Source organism: Lepus europaeus, chromosome 2 (genome assembly GCF_033115175.1).
Source record: "Lepus europaeus isolate LE1 chromosome 2, mLepTim1.pri, whole genome shotgun sequence".
In the NCBI taxonomy this organism is placed as follows: domain Eukaryota; kingdom Metazoa; phylum Chordata; class Mammalia; order Lagomorpha; family Leporidae; genus Lepus; species Lepus europaeus.
This window is the reverse complement of record NC_084828.1, coordinates 20,039,516-20,059,785: the sequence shown is the minus strand read 5'-3', so window position 1 is coordinate 20,059,785 and position 20,270 is coordinate 20,039,516. Positions and strand designations below refer to the sequence as shown.

General features: G+C 40.8%; 1 protein-coding gene across 6 annotated transcripts in view; it reads right to left on the bottom strand.

The window, feature by feature from the left end:
* The window catches only part of APP (amyloid beta precursor protein), a 274,727-nt gene that overhangs the window by 77,531 nt on the left and 176,926 nt on the right, over positions 1–20,270 (bottom strand). For all 6 annotated transcript variants that reach the window (XM_062206419.1, XM_062206429.1, XM_062206439.1 and 3 more), the window contains 3 exons: positions 12,780–12,913; positions 5,465–5,539; positions 4,218–4,376 (listed from right to left, as the gene is read on the bottom strand). In XM_062206419.1, the coding sequence (XP_062062403.1) occupies positions 4,218–4,376; positions 5,465–5,539; positions 12,780–12,913 (368 nt within the window). The remainder of the gene's footprint in view (positions 1–4,217; positions 4,377–5,464; positions 5,540–12,779; positions 12,914–20,270) is intronic.

Below are 20,270 nucleotides of genomic sequence, written 5' to 3'. Positions count from 1 at the left end.
CTGTTTCAGAGAGCCCGTCTTTTCGCCATTGTAATGATCTCCTGTAATGATTGATGAGACTAAACTCTACAGTGAACATCTGTTGAAGATTCCACTCGGTCTTCACAGTAGTTTTAGTTCCATTAATGACTACTTAGTGTAGCTCTTACATCAGAGGTTGGCCTTTCAGCTGGACCACTTCACAATGGGCCTGCTATTAAGGTTCTGGTCTCAATATTCACCACTCTGCCCAGCTCTGGCAAATGGTTTCTCCCCCAAAGTGTATTCTCTAGAGAAAGAGAGGAAGCAAGGAATTTTGCTCTGCAGAGATCCAAGCAGAATTTGGCTGAGTAGTGAGTGGGTTGGCTGTATCAGAGATTAATAAAAGTGAAATTGCTAATGGTGGGGATATTCTTTCTCAAAGCTCGTTGTTAAGATGAGAAGTCTGGTCTAGTGAGAAGGCACTGCAGTGGCGACAGTGATTCCCAGCTCTACGCTGTCACCTGCTAGTGGTGTCACCCTGAGCCAGTCACTAAGTCTCCTGAGACTGCAGTGATGTCACTGGTACTGCAGTCAATACCATCCCGGTACCTGGAAGAATGCCAGGAGCTCTCTTCTGCCTCCTTACGGATTTCTGTATTGTAACTCTATAGGGAAAGAAAAATTAAAATGGCAAGGAAAATCATGGAGGACCCTCAGAGATGAGGACATGGAGTGAGTTGCGAGAGACCAAAATGACTAAAATCCACAGGACAGGTACTGGTGAGCAATGCTGCTCTGAACAAGAACCTGGATTTATACACACAGTGCTTCTAGGGAATGTAGCTGAGTCACGATCGTCTCACGCATGTGAAGGAAACTGAGGCTGGGAAAAGAATCTCCTACCGGAGAAGGGATAACAGATTCTCGAGTTCACACAAGAACAGGAACAGTATCGTTCCCACCAGTCCGATAGCAACGCTCAGCATTCATGCTGCTTACACAGTCGGGTCTGCCTCACTAGTGACACATAAACTACTGACAGATAGGTAACTCCTCTGATCCCACCCAACAAACCCAAGAAGCAGAACCTAAAAGGAACAGAGTATTTTCAAGTAACTATACTCTAGCAAAAAACTTACAGGTATTCACTTACAAAATTTACAGGTATACAAAAATACTCAGGCTCACCAAGATAAAATTCAGTGTCTGACATCTGAAAAATTATTGGACATGAAATGATGCAGGAAAATATAATAGAGCAATGAACAACAGATCAAAATTGACCCAAAGTTGGCAGGAATGTTGGAATTACCAAACAAGGATGTTTAAACAGTTTTTGTTAATTGGATTCCATACTTTCCAAAATGAAGAAAAGAGGTGGGCATTGTCCTAGTGGTTAAAATGCTGCTTGGGATGCCCGCATCCCATATGGGAATGACTGGGTTCAAGTCTCAGTTCTGCACTCAATTCCAGCTTTCTATTTAGGAGTATTCTGGGTGGCAGCAAGTGATGGCTCAAATAGCTGGATCCCTGCCACCCACATGGGAGACCTGGATTGACTTTCTGGCTCAGAGCTTTGGCTCCAGCCCAGTCCTGGCCACTGCAGGTATTTCAAGAGTGAACCTGCAGATAAAAATGGAAAATCTCTCAATCTAAATCTCTTTCAAATAAATACATTTTTAAAAAGAATTAAAAAAATCAGTTCTTGAAACAAGTGATTAGGTTTCCAATGAATTCTTTTGTGGGGGAAAAAAAAAGATTAAGTAAAGATACTGAAGATATTACAGAGGAAAGCATAAAGGCCCAGACTGATTTTCTAGATATGAATTCTCATATGTGAGTTGACAACATGAAAAATGGCCAAGTGGGATTAAGGGCAGAGAGAACTCTACTATGGCACCTCATAATTAAATTGGTGAAAACTAGTGATAAAAGAAACACAAAAATAACACCTTCTTACTGGGAACAACACAAGGAAGACAAAGCAGTATTTCCTGTAAAGTAATGGAAGGAAAAGCCTCAATGGAGAATTCTATAACAGCAAACATGTTTCAAAACCAAAGGTGTAATAAAAGTATTCGCAGTTATATCCAAGCAAAAGAATTCATTAGGAACCCACACATCCTCTAAGAGATTTTAAAGCACAGCTTTAGGGCAAAAAGAAAATGAAACCAGGCAGATCTGCATGAAGAATTAAGAGCAGCAGAAATGGTGACTATATGGGTAAACACGGAAGTTATTTTTTTCTTATTATTTAGAACTCTCATTTTACAACAACAGCATAAAGGGTGAGAGAGAGGAAATAAAGACATTTTATTTTAAGGTTCTTATACCATCTGTGAAGTGGCATAATATCACCTGAACTGATATAATATTGCTAGCTTAAATATATTTACTATAAACTATAACAAAACTGCTAAAATTGTAAAATTATTATAATTTATAAGCCAACAATGAAGATTAAGTAGAAACATAAAAGTACTTAATTAGGGACGGACATTTGCTTTGGCAGTTAAGATGATGCTTGGGATACCTGCATCCCATATTGGAGTGCCTGGGTTTGAGTCCCAGCTCCATTCCCAATTCCAGCTTCCTGCTGATGCACACCATGACAGATGGCAGGTGTTGGCTCATGTGATTGGTGAGCCCCTGCCACTCACTTGGGAGACTGGGACTGAGTTCTCAGCTCTTGGCTCTGGCCTAGCCCAGTCCCAGTTTTCATGAGTATTTGAGGAATGAACAGATGGGAGACTAATCTCTCCCTCCCTCCTTCCCTCTCTCCACACAGACACACACACACACACACAAACTAAAAAAAATATTCAATTACTCCAAGAAAAAGAAAAAGGCAAGAAAAAACAATTCAACTAGAAAATAGCAAGATGACAGATTTAGATGTAGCCCTATCAATAACCCCATTATTTAGTCATACATGCATGGTCTTTCCAATTAAAAGAATGCCTAGAAGAAATATACTTTAAATGCAAAGATAGATATACAATGCTAAATAAAAGGATAAGGATGAAAAACATACTGTACTAACATTAATTAAACCAAGCTGGAGTAACTTTGTCAATGTAAGACAAGTAGATTTCAGAGCAAAACATTACCAGGATGTAAAAATAATTTAATAATGCTAAGGGGTTAAAGAAGATCTAAAAACTCCAAATGTTTACACACCTAAAAATAGTACCTCAAAACTCACAAAGCAAAGCTGATGGTATTGGAAAGAGAAACAGCAATGCATTATTATTGTTGAAACATTCAAAACCTTTCACTCAATAATAGAACAAGCAGACATAAAGCTATACACTGAGGCTTAGAACGTTGCTAACTTTCAAGGCAAACTTTCCCATTGGGTGTTGGTGAAGGAGTCTTTGCCTAATAAGCCTGTCTGAGAGATAATTACTGGAAATCACAAATAAGCTTCCTTGGTGCTGATATCATCAATACTTAGAGTAAGGCACCTGCTCTGAACAGGGAATTCAAGTTCTAGTGCCTACTGGTCCAGCAGATGATCTTACAACTGTCATGTCTAAACTCTTGATCTCCGTTATATAACTTAGATGATGAAGGGGCTTGGCTGGGTTACTTCTACTTTCCTTTGCTATGGTGTGAATGTTTGTGCTCCCCTTCCTCACAAATTCCGATGCTGAACCCTAAGGCCTAGTGCATGGAGGTGAGGTGGGAGGTGGGCTTCGGCAGATGATATGGTCACTAGGGTTGAGTTCTCAGGAATGGGACTGGTGTCCTTACAAAACAGGCATCAGGGAGCTCCCTTGCCCCTCCTACCATTTGAGGACATGCAAAAACACTATGAAAAAAAAAAATCTATGAACCAGGACGCAAGCCCTAACCAGAAACCAAACCTGTCGGTACTCTGATACTGGATTTCTTACCTTTGAAACTATGAGAAATACATTTCTGTTGTATTCTATTATCACAGCCTGAATAGACTAAGAGATCCTTACAGCTTTTGCGATTTGGACTTCAACTGCACCATCAGCTGTCAGAACCCCTGGAATACTAAGTCAAGTCAGGTCTTGCATGTTAATGCCCTGGGAAGCTTGGTTCGCTTCTCCAGGCACAGGCTATTAAGCTGCAGCAGCCCAATGGAGGCAGCTGCCTGCAAAATGGAACAGACAGAGGTTGACCCTGTGAATGACAATGCTTATGGCATTTCTGCTCATTTCTTTGATGCGACCTTCAGTTCTTGGCTGCACTGTGACCTGCAGCTGGGTCAGGGGCAGACCTACCCGAGGAGGAACGGCCTGCAGGGCGGTGATGTAGTTCTCCAAGGCCAGGCGACGGCGATCGTTGAGCATGGCTTCCACCCTGGCCATGTGCGTCTCCACCAGCTGCTGTCTCTCGCTGGCTGCTTCCTGTTCCAGAGACTCTACTTTCTCCTGGAAGTGCTGCCACAGCACACACACACATGTCAGCAGGCCACAGCACATGTAGGATGGGATACAAAGTTATGTCTTTTAAGATGTAGCTCCTATTTCCTTTTCTTTAAGTGATAAAGGTTACCCCAAAGATGGCATAGTCTTTCCCAACATTCTAATTGGTTTTGCAATTAGACTATACTTTTATAGTTTATCTCCCTTTTTTGTATTTCCTACACCCCAATTTAATCAGTCTATCAGGGGATTCCAGTAGAATCATTTGAGTAAGGTAACACTGGACAAATTTACACACTCTTGAAGCTATTGCATATTTTTTTTAATTCAGCTCTTAAAGTATTTTTAGCAAACAACCACAATAAACTCTTGGGTAATATAAGGTAAATAGAGACTGATTCCAGTCAAAAATACAGATTCTAATATTATTTCTGCCAGAGGCAGAAGCATCACATTATAGCAATGACAATGACATATTATTCATAACTGAGTTTTATGACAATGGATTGTGCTAGGGTTTAGACATGGTTTTGGCATGAATACCAAGTGTTCATCTACTGGAGGCCTGGTCCTTAGTGTTATGATGTTTAGGTATTGGGCCTACTGGGGAGTCCTTAGGTCACTTGGGGAGCTGCCCTTAGAAGGGATCAAGGTGGGTTTTATGGGACCATTGAGCTCTTGCAAAAATGAGTCCAATCCCAGAACTGTTCTCCAGCTTCCTATACAGAGATGTGATCTCTCCCTCAGGCACACACTCTTGCCATACCACAGCCAAACTGACAATGGCACTGTATCCTTGGGTCAACGGAAATGTGAACTAAATGGCCTCTTTATAACATGAGCCTACCTCTGGTATTTCATTACAGTCACAGAAAACTAATACAAATTATAACTTGAAAAAACTGGGCACAAATATAAGGCAGAGTTTAAGCAACGCAATTACTAGACAATGCTTAGGAAATGCTTAGTTCAAATGCTTAGTTCAAATTCAAGGGAACAGGAATATCTCCACATAAGGGTATAGCAGGTGCTGGTACCATGTAGGTACTCAATAAACAGGCCGCTGACAAGTCCTCCGTTTAGGGAACAGGTGAAGATTTTACCTGGATAACTGCCTTCTTATCAGCTTTTGGCAAGTTCTTTGCTTGACGTTCTGCCTCTTCCCATTCTCTCATGACCTACGAAATGAGAAAACAACTGAAATCAAAGCCATCAGCTCTTCCTTCAAAAACAGATTTAACTGCATGGATGACTATACTTTTCATTCATTTTTGTCATTTTAGTACTAAAAAAAGTACCTTATTCACGTGTACGTGAATAATATTTGGCCTACCACTAAGAAGTAAATAACATCAGAGCAGTGTAGTAAACATAAATGTTTACATTTACTGCAAGAATATATTTTTTTGATTCAAGTTTTTTTTCCCCCCCTCTGAGAAATGACTGACAGTCATTTTATTTGATGTGAACAAATGCCAACCATTCATAAAAGCATATACTTCCTAAATACTGTCTTCCAATATAAAACTGAACACAATGCTTTTAGTCTTTTATGAAAGGAAGTCAAACATTTCAAACAGTGTATTTTTAGTATTTTTAGTATGGGGGAGAAGCAAATACATAAAGTGTTTTATGGGTGTCTGTGTGTCACGAATGCAACATCAAAACGAAGTGATGCGTGCAATGGGGGATGGGAAAAGAGACTTCTGTCTGAAACCCTAAAATCCACCTGTTGAGGGCAGCTAGAACTTTATGTCCACCAACTGTAGTCATGAATGGCAAGGATTATTCTCAATGTCTAAGAAATTCCAACAAAATACAAAATATTCTGAATAAACCCAAAATTACTTTGACTAACTAGCACACTAATTTAGTAACCAGGTGAATGTGCTTTGTAGGGAACTAAAGCTTGCTCTCAACCTTGATGGATGCCGGATTTTCCTAAGAGGTGCAAGCTCATGGTTCTTAATGCCAAGGGCAAATGTCTACAGCTGGGCACATTGTTGAAAGAAAACCTTAGTGTCTACCTCCTGTATCCTATGTAAAGGAAATCCAATAGCCTTCGCTTGTTCAAGTGTTTTGTTGTCAGGTAGACTGTAAGTGTAGCTACATAAAATGCATGAACAAAGATGAGCTAAGCAAAACCCTGGCCTGTTACTAGATGTGTTCTTGCATACTTTGTGTACTTCCAAGGGTGATAAAACTGGAGTTCTGTACTCTGTAGGTATTTGTCCCTAAGAAATTGATTTTTATGATATTATTCAAGACCACCAAGAAAAAGAGATTCACAAGAAATTACTATGGATACATAATTTCTATCAGATAATGTCACATAACTTTTTCCATGTGGGTGGGTTTCTATTAGATATTTTATTATCCATAAGCATTGATTCTTTATTTGACTACTTACATTTTGCCTAAGATAACAACACCTTTGTTTTAATAAGGGAAAAAGTATGAAATAAATTTTTTATTATACTTGAACAGTGTTATCAAAAATAACCTCACAATTCACAGCAAAATGAGGACAAATGTCTTGCGCAATGAGCAAGAACAGAACACACAAGAAACATTGTCTCAGTTGCTTTGGTGTTTGTATGAGTTAATGAAGGGCACCTGTGGGAAAGGGGATATTGAAGTCTATTTTGGCTTTATAGCAAGGAGATAAGCCATGCATAAAAAGATTTCAATTTCCTGCATCTAGAATGTTCACAGTGGCAGTACTCTACCAAGAATTCTTCACACAAAGAACTTCAGAATTAGTTTGAGACAGAAGCCAAAGGTCTCATAGGAATGTGAAAAACTGATTTCCCATATTACATTTACACAGTTACCGTTGCACCTTGCACATTCAGAACCTGCGCTTTGCAGCTCCGAGCTAGGGATCCATGGAATAATTAAGGAAGCTTAGCTAATGTACTGAAAGGAAGCAAATGTTGATTTTCAGAACAATTTAACAATATTCTACCCCCTACAAATAAAATGCATTTCTCCCTGGGACTACTTACTACATTACTACAAATGAACGTACACTGTAGGCTGAACATATCCCGTAGAACAATGGCATCCAGTGCAGTACACATATTAGGTAACACCGCTGTGAACCCCAGATTGAGTGCTTTACAAAGTCTAATTTAATTGATTCCTCTCAACAACCTGTGGGATTAGGCATGGGCATCCGCACTAAAGCATCAGGTAATGACACCTGCTCAAGGTGATGTAGGTAACTAATGGAGAAGGAAGGATCCCTATGGCTCTGACACCCCTGCTGTTTTACCCTAAGCCCCAATTTGCAAAATAGGATTCTCAGAATCTGGATCTTGCAGTTGCTCTATATCCTCTCACAGAGAAATTCTCCCCCACATCCACAAGGGTATCAGTTTCACCTGGATTTATGAGTCTTCATAGACTTGGCTATTTTAGGCAGAGAATGACTACTACTAAGCAAAGATTTAAGAGGCAAACAAGTTCAAAGGAAGTCACCAGAAATCACACACTAGATTATGAAGATAAATGTTGATAGTAGGTATTTCACTTTCCCACGTCACTAGGATCCACTATACAGCATTCTCTGCTCTGGAATAGCTCTTAGTTATCTCAGATCTATCTGATGACAGAAAGATGAAAAAAATCCATGAAAACTGACAAGAGCTTAGCAACAGGTTAGAGAGATGTGCTAACCGAACTCACCCTCCCACCTAGAAACTGTAATATTTGACTAATTAAGAATTTGAAATCAGTTTTCTTAATAGAATCAAAATGACCAAGATATCCTGGAAAAAACAACCCACGATTATTTTTTCTTATTTTTAAAAGGTAATGACTAAATGGGTCCAACAATAAAATGCAAAGTAAGTAGGACTGATATTAACTAATGAGGAGATAAAATGAATCTACAAAACCTAGCTGGAAAGAGAAGACATTTGAGTACTTCAGAAAGTTCATGGAAAATGGAATTAAAAGATAGAATTATGGGGCTGGCACTGTGGCGTAACAGGTTCAGTGGCCATCTGCAGTGCTGGAATCCTAAATGGACACTAATTTGAGTCCTGGCAGCTCCAGTTCTGATCCAGCTCCACACTAATGTGCCTTGGAAAGCAGCAGAACATGGCCCAAGTGTTTGGGCCCCTACACCTACATGGGAGACCCAGATGAAGCTCGTGGCTTAAGTCTGGTCAGCCTTGGCCACTGTGGACATTTGGGGAGTGAGCCAATGGATGGAAGCTCTTTGTCTCTGTCTCTCCCTCTCTATCTCTGTAATTCTGACTTTCATATAAATAAATATATCTTAAAAAAAGAAAGATAAATTTATAGGAAAATTTATGTGGTACAAGGAGTTAAGCTGCTGCCTGTGATGCTGGCATCCCACAATGGAGCACCAATTCCAGGCCCAGTTGCTCCACTTCCAATCCAGTCGCTGTGCCTAAAAGCACCAGAAGATGGCCCAAGTACTTGGGATCTAGCTACTCATGTGGAAGACCCAGTTGGAATTCCAGGATCCTAGCTTTGGCTTGGCCCAACCCTGGCTATTACAGAGAGTTTAGAAATGGATGGAAGATTTCTTTATGTCACTCCCTCTGTCATACTGCCTTTCAAATGAATTATCTGTTTACTCTGGTGCAAAAAAAAAAAAAATTAAAAATCCATGTGTAGTCTTTTCTTAGTATGTATTTTCCAAGACTTTTTGATATACTTTCTAAACATAAAATAGTCATTAAAAGTCTGAAGAGCAAATATTTAGAATTACATGAAAGGTAAGAGCAATGACTGCTCATCCCATTCTGAGAATCACACAGGTGTATAGGTATGGTGGGACTTATCAATGTGAAAAAGGTTATGCTGAGACCAACAGGAGGCCCAGGCTGAGGTGAGCACACAGGGTGTGTGTATGGGGGGAGGACTAGGGGGTACTGGGGGTGGGTGCAGATTATGCTAACAGGAGTAATGAAGGTGCTGGGGGTGGGTGCAGAGTGTGCTAACAGGAGTAGTGAGGGTGCTGGGGGTGGGTGCAGAGTGTGCTAACTGCAGCAGTGAAGGTGCTGGGGGTGGGTGCAGAGTGTGCTAACAGGAGTAGTGAGGGTGCTGGGGGTGGGTGCAAAGTGTGCTAACAGGAGTAGTGAGGGTGCTGGGGGTGGGTGCAGAGTGTGCTAACTGCAGCAGTGAAGGTGCTGGGGGTAGGTGCAGAGTGTGCTAACAGGAGTAGTGAGGGTGCTGGGGGTGGGTGCAGAGTGTGCTAACAGGAGTAGTGAGGGTGCTGGGGGTGGGTGCAGAGTGTGCTAACAGGAGTAGTGAGGGTGCTGGGGGTGGGTGCAGAGTGTGCTAACAGGAGCAGTGAAGGTGCTGGGGGTGGGTGCAGAGTGTGCTAACAGGAGCAGTGCAGGTGCTGGGGGTGGGTGCAGAGTGTGCTAACTGCAGCAGTTTAAAGTTGGACACAAGATGAGGTGGCAGTGCAGATGCAAGACGGCGTACGCAGGAAGTCAGGATGCAGTGGTAGGCACTGGAAACAAGCTGAGCAGTGTTTATTTTTGTTATTTTCTCTGTTTTTAGACTTAATGTGCCTTGAATTGGATTTCTGAGGGCAGTGGGAAGCGTCTGAAAGCTCCAGAAATAAGAAGTGAGATGGGATTCATGTTTAGAAAAGGACATTTCAGTGGCAGGAAGTGCGACTCATTGGCTGCCTGTGCTTTTTTTGTTCCCCCAACAGTGATGACATCTCAGCCAGCATCTTCGCCCCGACAGTGATGAGCATCTTTCCTACAGAAAACTCCATTTTTCAAGAGTACTGGCTTCAGGCGACACCTCACTAATGCACTCCAAGTGAATTATTATCATCAGCAATCTCTAAATCTGCACTTAACTACTCCAGAGCACAAAGTATTGTGAGTCAATGTTGTTGTTTTACTTTAGGTTACTTATTATATTAAAATAGATCCACATATTGTAGATAATCTTTTTTCAAAAATTTGTATCTTTCTAGATACACTACTAATTCTATATTTAAAATGTGGGTTTTATTATTATTCAGGGGAGGCGAGGCTAACAGAACACAAGAAGACACAACTAAAATACAGTTTGTCTTTCACAGTTCCCAGAGGGCAGACGCACACCACACATGTAAGACCACGTGTACACTTGGAAGCAACCGGGCCAATCAGGAGGCAGACGGAGTGGAAGGAAAACAGGGGCAAGAGAATTTATTATGGTTTTCATGGGAAGGAATGAGTGAGGCAGGGTATACAGGCTCAGGTTGGAGTATGGTGAATAATTTTGGCAGGCTCTGGGGTGTGGGGTTGTGTTTGGCTATCTCTGAAGGTATTTGTGTTCAAGGCTTGGTCCCCAGAGTGGTGCTACTAGAAGATGGTAGAACTTGAACCCTACTGGAGGGTTTTCAATCATTGTGGGGCATGGACCTGGGAAACAGTGCTCACACAAATGTTATCATAAAAGCTTAGCCTTGCTTGGTCTCTGATTCCTGGGTCACTAGTGATCCCAGTGATACTCTCTCCACAGGCACTCCACCACCCACCACAGGGCTTTAGTCAGAGCCTGCATCAAGTGGCTTGGACTTTCAACCCCCAGAGTGGTAAATTAAATAAACCTCTCTTTCCTTCCTAAGCAGCCTGTCTCAGGTATTTCCTTGTAGTAACGAAAAGCTCACTAACATTGGGGTTATCCCTAGTTATCTGGCTGCTGAACCTGGGTTGATTAGAGCTGTGGATAGACAGAGAAAGTAGTTGGGAGTGTGTGCTTTGGGTTTGTTGGTTTGCATAATAAAGACTTGCTTATAGACCACGCACTTACTCTCTCTAGGAACTGGTCAGTCCGGAAGGCCTCACATCAGAACACACAGAAAATAAAAATACACAATTTATAGTCTGCTAAAGACTTATTATGATCTTAGACAACATATGGCTTACAATTCATGAATCACATTTTAGGTCTATCGAGACATTTTTCAAGTATTTGTGGTAATTAAAACAAAAAATTAGTCACATCTTTTGATGTTTACCACAGAATAACACCAAAGAGAGAGGAATGGCTGACTTTAAAATGAGTTCTTTCTTCATTTGCTTATCTTTCTTACTTTTTTTTTATTTCCTCTTAAAGTTTTAGGCCACAAGTTAGAAAAGTGAATGGCAAATAATAAATGCTAGACACATATTTGGTTAATGAATTAGTCAAAGAACAAAGAGTCTGAGAAAGGCTAAAATCATGATCAAACTCTAATAAATGTCCACTGCCTCAAGGTAGGTGTAACTTAAACTGTAGTGTATTTGTCAGAATAGCTATGTTTTAGACATAAATTATTCTTCAATTTGTTTAATAATGATTCTGCTTTAAAAAAAATAAGGTTTGCAGCAGAGTACAGGGAAAAGAACACCATTCTAGAAGTAAGGTAGGCTTGGGCTTGAAATTCTATCTCTGTGCCACTTACACTGCATAGTGCTAGAACAGAAAGCTCTTGAACCTCTTATTCCATTACCTATCTACCTATTGAACTAGATGACATGATTATGATGGTTCAGTTTAATGTTTCTATGGTCCTGTGAACAACCCTGGTAAGAAATGGTAGATTAAAACTTGTAGTAATCTGGTATTTAATATAAAAACATTGGTTCTTACTTCGGAACATTTTAATAGATTTTAACTTACACCATGGTGGTTATGGGTACTATATACACACAGAGTAATCAAATGAAGTACTGTTTTCTTCTTTATACACAAATCTTATGGGGTACATATAGATAGTAAAAAGGTTACCATAGTGACATAAATGAACAAATCCATCATTTCACATACTTACCTATGAAGTTCACTAGAGAATGTTATAGACTTAATTTGCTCTTGCAAAGTCCTACCACACCTATTATACCTGTATCTTTCCTAGGCAGTGTGCTCATAGAGGATACAAAAATCCCATCATGGGCACCCTCATAAAAAACATGTAAAATTAAAACTTTGTAGCTGCTGTTGTGGCACAGTAGGTTAAGCTGCCACTTGCAATGCTGGCATCCCATATGGGTACCAGTTTGAGTCCTGGCTCCTCCACTTCGGATCCAGCTCCCTGCTAATGTGCCTGGGCAACCAGTGGAAGATGGACCAGGTGTTTGGGCTCCTGCCACTCATGTGGGAGACCCAGATGGAGATCGGGGCTCCTGACTGGCCCAGGTTGGGCCACTGCTGCTATTTTGGGAGTGAATCAGCTGAGTGATAGAAGATCTCACTCTTCTCCTCTCCTCTGTGTGTGTCTCTCTCTCTGTGTGACTCTGAAGTTCAAATAAATAAATGAATAAATCTATCAATTAAAATGTCACATCTTTAAAGGACTAACGCCATGGGCACCTGGGAAGACAGAGGCAGAACCAAGTTCCGGCTTTCTGAAGTCAAAGGGCTATAGGACAGAGGAGCCAGATCTACCTGAGACATTCTTTCTCGGTGCTTGGCCTCCAGCCTCTCTTTGGCTTTCTGGAAATGCGCATGCTCATTTTCATCTCCAGGTGTCTCGAGATACTTGTCCACGGCATCAGGGGTGCTGGCTGCAGTTGTAGGAACTACAAAGGAAAAGGGAAGGAGTTTTGAGAAGAGAAACAGAATATCCAGCCATTTCAAAGAAGCTACATTGTCAGTTATCTCCCAGAACAAAGAATTTAGTAAAGAAGCACATACAAGATGTTAATGCTGTTGAAGGGAACACCACGAGACATTCTGCAGCACAGCATGGGCGTGATTCATTCACCCTTTCCAAGTAGAGGGTAGAGGGAAATCTTTAAAACAATCCATTTCGCAATGAAGAGTACTAACTCTCTGCAGTAACAGGCATGCATAGAGCAGCTGGTGCTTAATATAAAGTTGTTTTCCCAAATCCTCATGCTTTGTTAGATTAACTTTTTGTGATCTTCAGTGATGGTATCACCTGTATCACACATTATGATTCCTGTGAAACTAAAGTAATCTGAACATTAGCCTGTTGCAGAATAAGAACTCAGAGAAAAGTAGGTTCCACATGGTCTAGTCCAGGTAGCTTAATTACAAAGCCATCCTTCACAAGAAAGTACTTGAAACCCTACAAAAACATCAATGTCAATAATGCATTTTTGAAGTTACAAAAGGAGCTTTTGCCTTCACAAATTTTGCAATAGCCAATAAATTCATTACCCTGTTTGTCAGAAAGCAAGTGATTTTTATTTTGAATTAAATTAATACAGCTAAACAATATCTGAGTTGTAACATATACGGGTATGTTACATAGGAACAAAAATGCACATACAATTGAAGAATATATTATAAAACAAAAATGTCCTGAACTATGAGCCTAGTGAATTACAATGTTTATACAAGTAGTTTTCCAGAAGACCAGTAATGACTATGAGAACGCAGAATATTTATAAGCTTAAAGAAAATGGAGAGATTTTGACTTGAAGTGGAATGTGTGTTTAACCTAAAAAATGAAATGAGGTGTTCTCACTATGTTCTCAAGTCAAATCAAATTGTTTTATTCAAGACTATTCAAATATCACCAATGTTCCCAGCATTCTTTTCATTCTTATCTAATTACTGGACTATTATATTTGGGATATAATATCCCAAAAAGGATGTGAACAAGAAGATTTTATGGCTAAGTCATTTTGAAACTAAACTCTAAGTTAAATATCTTTTATATGAATACAGGCTTAAGGAAATGTGTGGAATATTAATTGGAAGGTCTCAGGATATTAACTGAAACCAGGGATCTTTTGTTAAATCATTGAATAATGTATTTAATGAGAAATATTCCTTCTGAATTCCTCCCTTCTACTTCCATCACAAATTACTTCTCAAACAACAGCAGCAGCTAGTGTATCTATCTAGATGTTCCTTTCAAGTGGGGGAAGGTAGGGGTCGCAGGTCACCCTGGAACCTTCATACAGCTGTCCCCATCTTGGACACACTCAGTGAGGGACTCACACTCCATCTCCCATTCGTAGCAAACTGGAGGCTGAAGGAAAGGGCGTGCGTGAATTTGTAATGAAGCACACCTGGCTTTGGATCTCGGTTCTGTGATCACGGGTAAGGAATGTAAACATTCTACGGATTCCTTATCAAATGGAGACAGCATAATACAACATGATAAGACTTTCGGGTAACATGCCATACCACACATAAGTCATCCAGGAGAGAGGCTGACGCACCAGGTACTTCAAGTTGGTGCTCTTCTGTCCTGTTTATTATATCCTACTTAAATTTTAATGCTTCTGCTAACTATGGGAAAAACAAGCTGCTTTAATTTGAAATCCACTGAAAATGAATTATACACATAACCTAAGGGGAGAGTAATATGTCTTTTTCTAAAAAAATTTTACATATAGGGCTGGAAGTATTGAAAGTGAGTCCTTAATTTTTGAGACTGAAGAATGAGTTTCAATTATATATATATATATATATATATATATCTCAAAGTTAAATGCTTTTCTGTATAACCTCCAGCTAATCAATATGCAAGTATTTTTGACTTAATAATTTTTCCAACTCAGAATGAAGGTATTATTTAGTATTTTAAATTTGTTTCCCATGGTTTTAACCATTTTTTCTTCTTTACTGATAGAGTGTGAATGAGAGCAATTTAAAAGCAGAAAGTAAAACAGTAACATTTTGCCATAGTAAAATCTGGCAAAATAAAATGACTAGGCAAACCATACTTTACAATTTAAACAAAGGAAAGTGTATAAACATAGGGAGCGGATATTTAGCCTACTGACGAAGATGCCAGTTGGGGTGCCTGCATCTCATCTCAGAATGCCTGAGTTCAATTCCTAATACTGGCTCCTGACTCCAGCTTCCTGTCAGGGCAGATCCTGGGAGACAGCAGGGATGCTTCATGTAACTGCCAACTATGTTGGAGACCAGGGTTGATTTCCTAGTGTGGGGCTTAAGCCCTCTCTAGTCCTGACCATTGCAGGCAACTGGGAAGTACAACAGCAGGTGGAAGCTCTGTCTCTTAAATAAACAAAAATACAGTATTCACTGATCAATACAGCCATCTGCCTGCAACATGTTTAACCAATAGTATGGCACCCCCTTCTGTAAACTGGACTCAGATTTACTATCTAAGTAGAAAAAAGTTTTTCTGGCTCTTCAGGTTTGCAAAGTTTGTCATTTCCTTCAGTTCTTAAGATTCACAAATATTATCTAATGTATAATGCAAAGGGGATAAAACAGTAATCTGAATCACTATAATCTCATTGGACTGAACTGAGGTGTAGCTTTGCAATATGAAGAAAAGAATAATAAAGAAATAAGTATGCAAGGTATGTTTAGCTTTAACAGGATTAAGAATATTTCAAGTATTGAACTTTCTTTTCAGGCACACAGAAGCAATACAAATAGTATATTACCAATTAATTCCACTTAATTAAGAAGTATTTCTGCATTAATTTCATGTGCCGACTAGTCTGAGCTACAGGGTGTCCGATGAAAACCGTAATTTAAAAAAAATTTTTTTTAAATTTTCTTACTTTTTATTTTATTTTAATTTTTTATTTCATAAATGTGAATTTACAAAGTGCAACTTTTGTGTTGTTGTGGCACCCCCCCAACCTCCCTCCCTCCCGTGGCCCTCTCCTCTCCCTTTCCCTCTCCCATTCCACCCTTTATCGAGTTTCATTTTCAATTACCTTCATATACTGAAGATCAACTTAGTATATACTAAGCAAGGGGAAAACTGTAATTTCTAAGTGTATTGTGATGGTGCTTCAGGATGAGGGCAGCATTGGATTTGGGTGGACTCAGTATTTTGTCCTCCCCAGACTGGCTGGGTATCATCCAATTCACTGAGGGCCTGAACAGAACAAAAAGGCAAAGGGATCTGCCCCCATGTCCTGCCTATAGACTAAGCTGGGACACTGGTGTTCTCCTCTTTGACTGGGACCTACAGCATCCACTCCCCAGGTTCCCGGGTCTTCGGAGTTGGACCGAATTATGTCTCCACTTTTCCTGGATTTCCCCTTGTAGACAATAGACCATGGGGCTTAGCAGGCTCCATAATCACCATATGGGCTAATTCCGTATAATCTCTCTCTCCCTCCAAATTCCTCTTCAAGTAAATCTTTGTTAGGGGTCTCAGATTTGACTTGAGGAATTTCAGAGACACTGTTTCTCTTTTCACTTTCTATTCAAACTTCGTAGATTTTCACACTAACCCTCTACCTCCATTGGTATGAGTGAGTGACACTGTTCTAAATTCATGGTAACCAGGAAACCAGCTCACTGTCTAGTCAAGGATATTCTACACTGAACTTAGTGTTCTATTATCACTGCCCTGCAGAGGGTGAGGAGGAAGGGGAGAAGGTTTTTAAGGAGGAGTCAGTCCAGAGAGCTCAGCTTCTATTTCTCTACTATTTTGGGACGAAGTCCAGGTACATGGTAGCATACGTTGTGGCGGCAGTAGAAAATCCTGTGTCCTATGTCCCTATCCTATAAAGGCATTTCCTTTTGGGAAGGGAGTGGCTCATGGAATGTCAGGAAATGTCTCAGGGCAGAAAAGGAACAGGAAGTTGTTCATTGCAGGTCACTCAAAAAACACAGGTCATGGTAAACACTTAGCAGTGGGACAAACCGGCTTTAACTTTGTTTTTTAAACTCCCACCAAGCAGCTCATCCTGTTCAGAGATCTCTGAGGTGCCTTAGCAGCCATACTACAGGCTCAGGTTTCCAAGCTAACCAAATGGTAGCAACAGCCACTTTTTACTGGTGTGCCATGAGCTAGGCATGTTCCTCGTGCTCTTACACGTGGGGAAAAATTACCCTATTTTCTTATGGAGGGAAAATAATATCATTTAACACACACACACACACACACAAATAGAGTCTGAATTCAGCTATAGGGCAATCATAAAAAAGGCTAAGTCTTACAGCATTAAAGGGCAAATCCATCCGCATGTCCCAGGTAATGGAGAGGGATTCTGCTGCATTGTTTTATTTATGAACAACATGACTTGGCCAAAAATACACTTTGTTAGATCTCTTGGCCTGTTTCCTATCAAACAGCTGTTCATGCCCTGGACGCTGTCTGGTGTGTGACCTCTACCAGAGGCACTGCTGTAAAACAGGAGCCAGGCAAAGGAGCCTATAGCGCTGGAATATGGATGTCGTCTTAGCCCTAGGCCCCTACTCAAATGTGCTCACTCAAGACTTCGGCAATCCATCTGGCCAGGGTGTTCTCCTTTCTACAGAAAAACAGAGTGAATATGCAGGGTCCAACAAACAACGTTAGCTCTGGATTTTGAGCTCCAGGGGCTTAATCATTAGCAGCTCTCCAGCATCACATGTGTGGACTTCTAACTTGTTCAATGACCTTCCTATTTATCTTTTCATTTTAGTCCCATAAGCCTGATAGGACATGGTAGGATAAATAGAGCTCTACCTTCCTTCCTGAATAGTAGTGACAATGTGAACCTATACACAGCAAATGAAAAAAATGCAACAGAGAAGCAGATCTAATTCATAGCACACTGCTACCTCCAGGTGAATATTCTGTCCCTACTTCAGGAGCATTCCGCCTGACCAGCCCCTCCTAGATACACCCTGTGTTTTTTCTGTGCAATCCTGGAAGGTCAGAGGAATCTGGGAAGCGGCAGGGGCACTGTACTTGCTCATCCCTTCCTTCCTACACCTCACCAATAGTACAGCCCTTACCAGGTGGTAAGCATGGGGAGAAAAAGTCACCACTATGATAAAAATTAAAAAAAAAAATAGACAAAAAGCTATAATGTTGGTGCATGATTTGTATTATGGAGAAAAAGAGGGAACAAAAGTTACAGCAGGGTTAAGAAGGTTCAGGAGGGTTGGGAGTGCAGGGAAGGCATAGACCAAGCAGTAAGTAGGTGGCAGGCCCGGTCTGAACTGTGAAGGTGACACTGAGACACTTCCCAGTTAGGTGCTGCTATAAGAACATGACAGGAAGAAGCAGAAACTCACACCCAGGCCCTAAGAAGGGAGAGTGCCTGGCACATTCCAGGATGGACAAGGAGGCCCATGCGGCCAGAGGCAGAGAGGATCGATCCTGCAGGGCACTTGAAGCCACAAGGTCTCTCAAAAGCCAGTGCCAATGTGGAGTGTTTGCAGGAGCGGGGAGGAGGGAAGGGAGGCGGGGTGGAGTAAGGGATATTCACTAAAGTTCTCACGGGAGGTCCCCCATCTACCCCACATGCCTGAGCAGATCACTGGCTCCTTTCTCACAGCAGAGCGCTATCCCCCAAACCGGAGGCACTGACTGCACGGGAAGAACTGCTTTCCCATGCACGCCAAGGCTCAGCTCAGTTGTAGCCGCGCTCTAGCGCTTGTCACAACACATCCACTTCACACCGTCCTCCCTACTCACTCGCCCCTGTTTTCAGGGTAGGAAGGAGAGCACTTTAATTCCAGTTTATTAATGAACCCCAGGCAGCATTCAATGTTCCTGTCCCCAAATATGGCTCCATCACTGGAGACACAAAGCTTGCAAAATGCTTCCCTTGAGAAAATGTTCTCATTGGAAGGGAAGAGACTTCCCAACAGGGGAAATCTGCCAGCTTCTTCAGGCTATGGTAGAAATCCGACTCCGTGCCCACCTGGAGGACTTCACAGGTGGTAAGCCATCAAATTAACTGTCCATGCACCAGCTTCCCTCATTTTGGTTCTGATTTTGTAATCACTGCAAAGTAAAATCAGTCCCAGGACCCCTGTGAATACCAAAATTCACAGACATTCATGTCCTGTATATAAAATGATTGCAGTGTTAGTACAGAACCTCCATGCATCCTCCTGTAGACTTAAATCATCTCTAGATTACTCCAGTTATACTGGTCAGGGAATAAGAACAAGAAAAAAAGTCTGTACATGCTTGGTACCGACCTACTTTATCTGCAGGAATGTTTCTGATCCTCAGTGGCTGAATTTGTGGCTGTGGATACCACAGCATGGAGGGCCAGCTGCACTCTGCTCACACTCATAGTAAAGGTAGCAAGAATGTGAGGTCAAGATCAAAGGCGAGAACAACTGCCCCCATCATGTGGCTATTTATTTGTTTCTTCAATCTCAAGACTGATACATGATTTTATTGTCATGAGCTCCGGATGCAAAAATAAAATAAAATAAGATAAAATAAAATAAAATAAAAGATCACCTCCACCTTGAAACAGTAATGACCATGAGAACCTCAGATAGGCCACAATGCTGACTGTCTCCCTAAAGACGGACACATGAATGGCATTTGGCTGATATGCTAATGTGAGATGGTAACCAAAAAATGTGGTGAGTATTCTTTCCTGGGCAGAAAGGCAATTTATCTCTCTGGTGTTGTCAACAGAAGATGAAAGTAAATTAAGATCTAGGAAAGTCACTGAATTATTGAAAATGCTATTTGATACAGAACTAGCTCTGCTGTCACTTGAAATGACTTCTATTTATGAGAGTTGACACTGAGGATAATTTGTAAATGGATGGCATATAAGCCTGTAAAGAAGGATTTCACATTAAAAAATTTCATCTCAAAAAATGGTAGAGCTTTCTAGACGACCACTCCAATTTAAAAAGAAAAGTAAAAAGTCCCTCTAATTCTTTAACTCCAAAATAGTTAAAACTTCTACTGCATTCTAAACTCAAGCGTTTGTCATCCCCAAAGTCCAAGGTAGCCATTTATAACATGAAAGTGAAATTCTTGATCCTTCAGTGTGATACTGCATTTTCTAAACAGGAACCAAGGCCCTTCCCCCACACGCCCTGGGATCACACTGATTTTATAGTCAGTGCAATCACAGTTAGAGAACACTATCAATGCATTGCTTGGATGTAAGGCAATAAAAATGTCATCTGTGTTGTGTTTAGTCAAGCCACATTTCTTTTTTATGTCTATGGACACATACTGACATGGGAATTTTGTCAAAATATGTGACA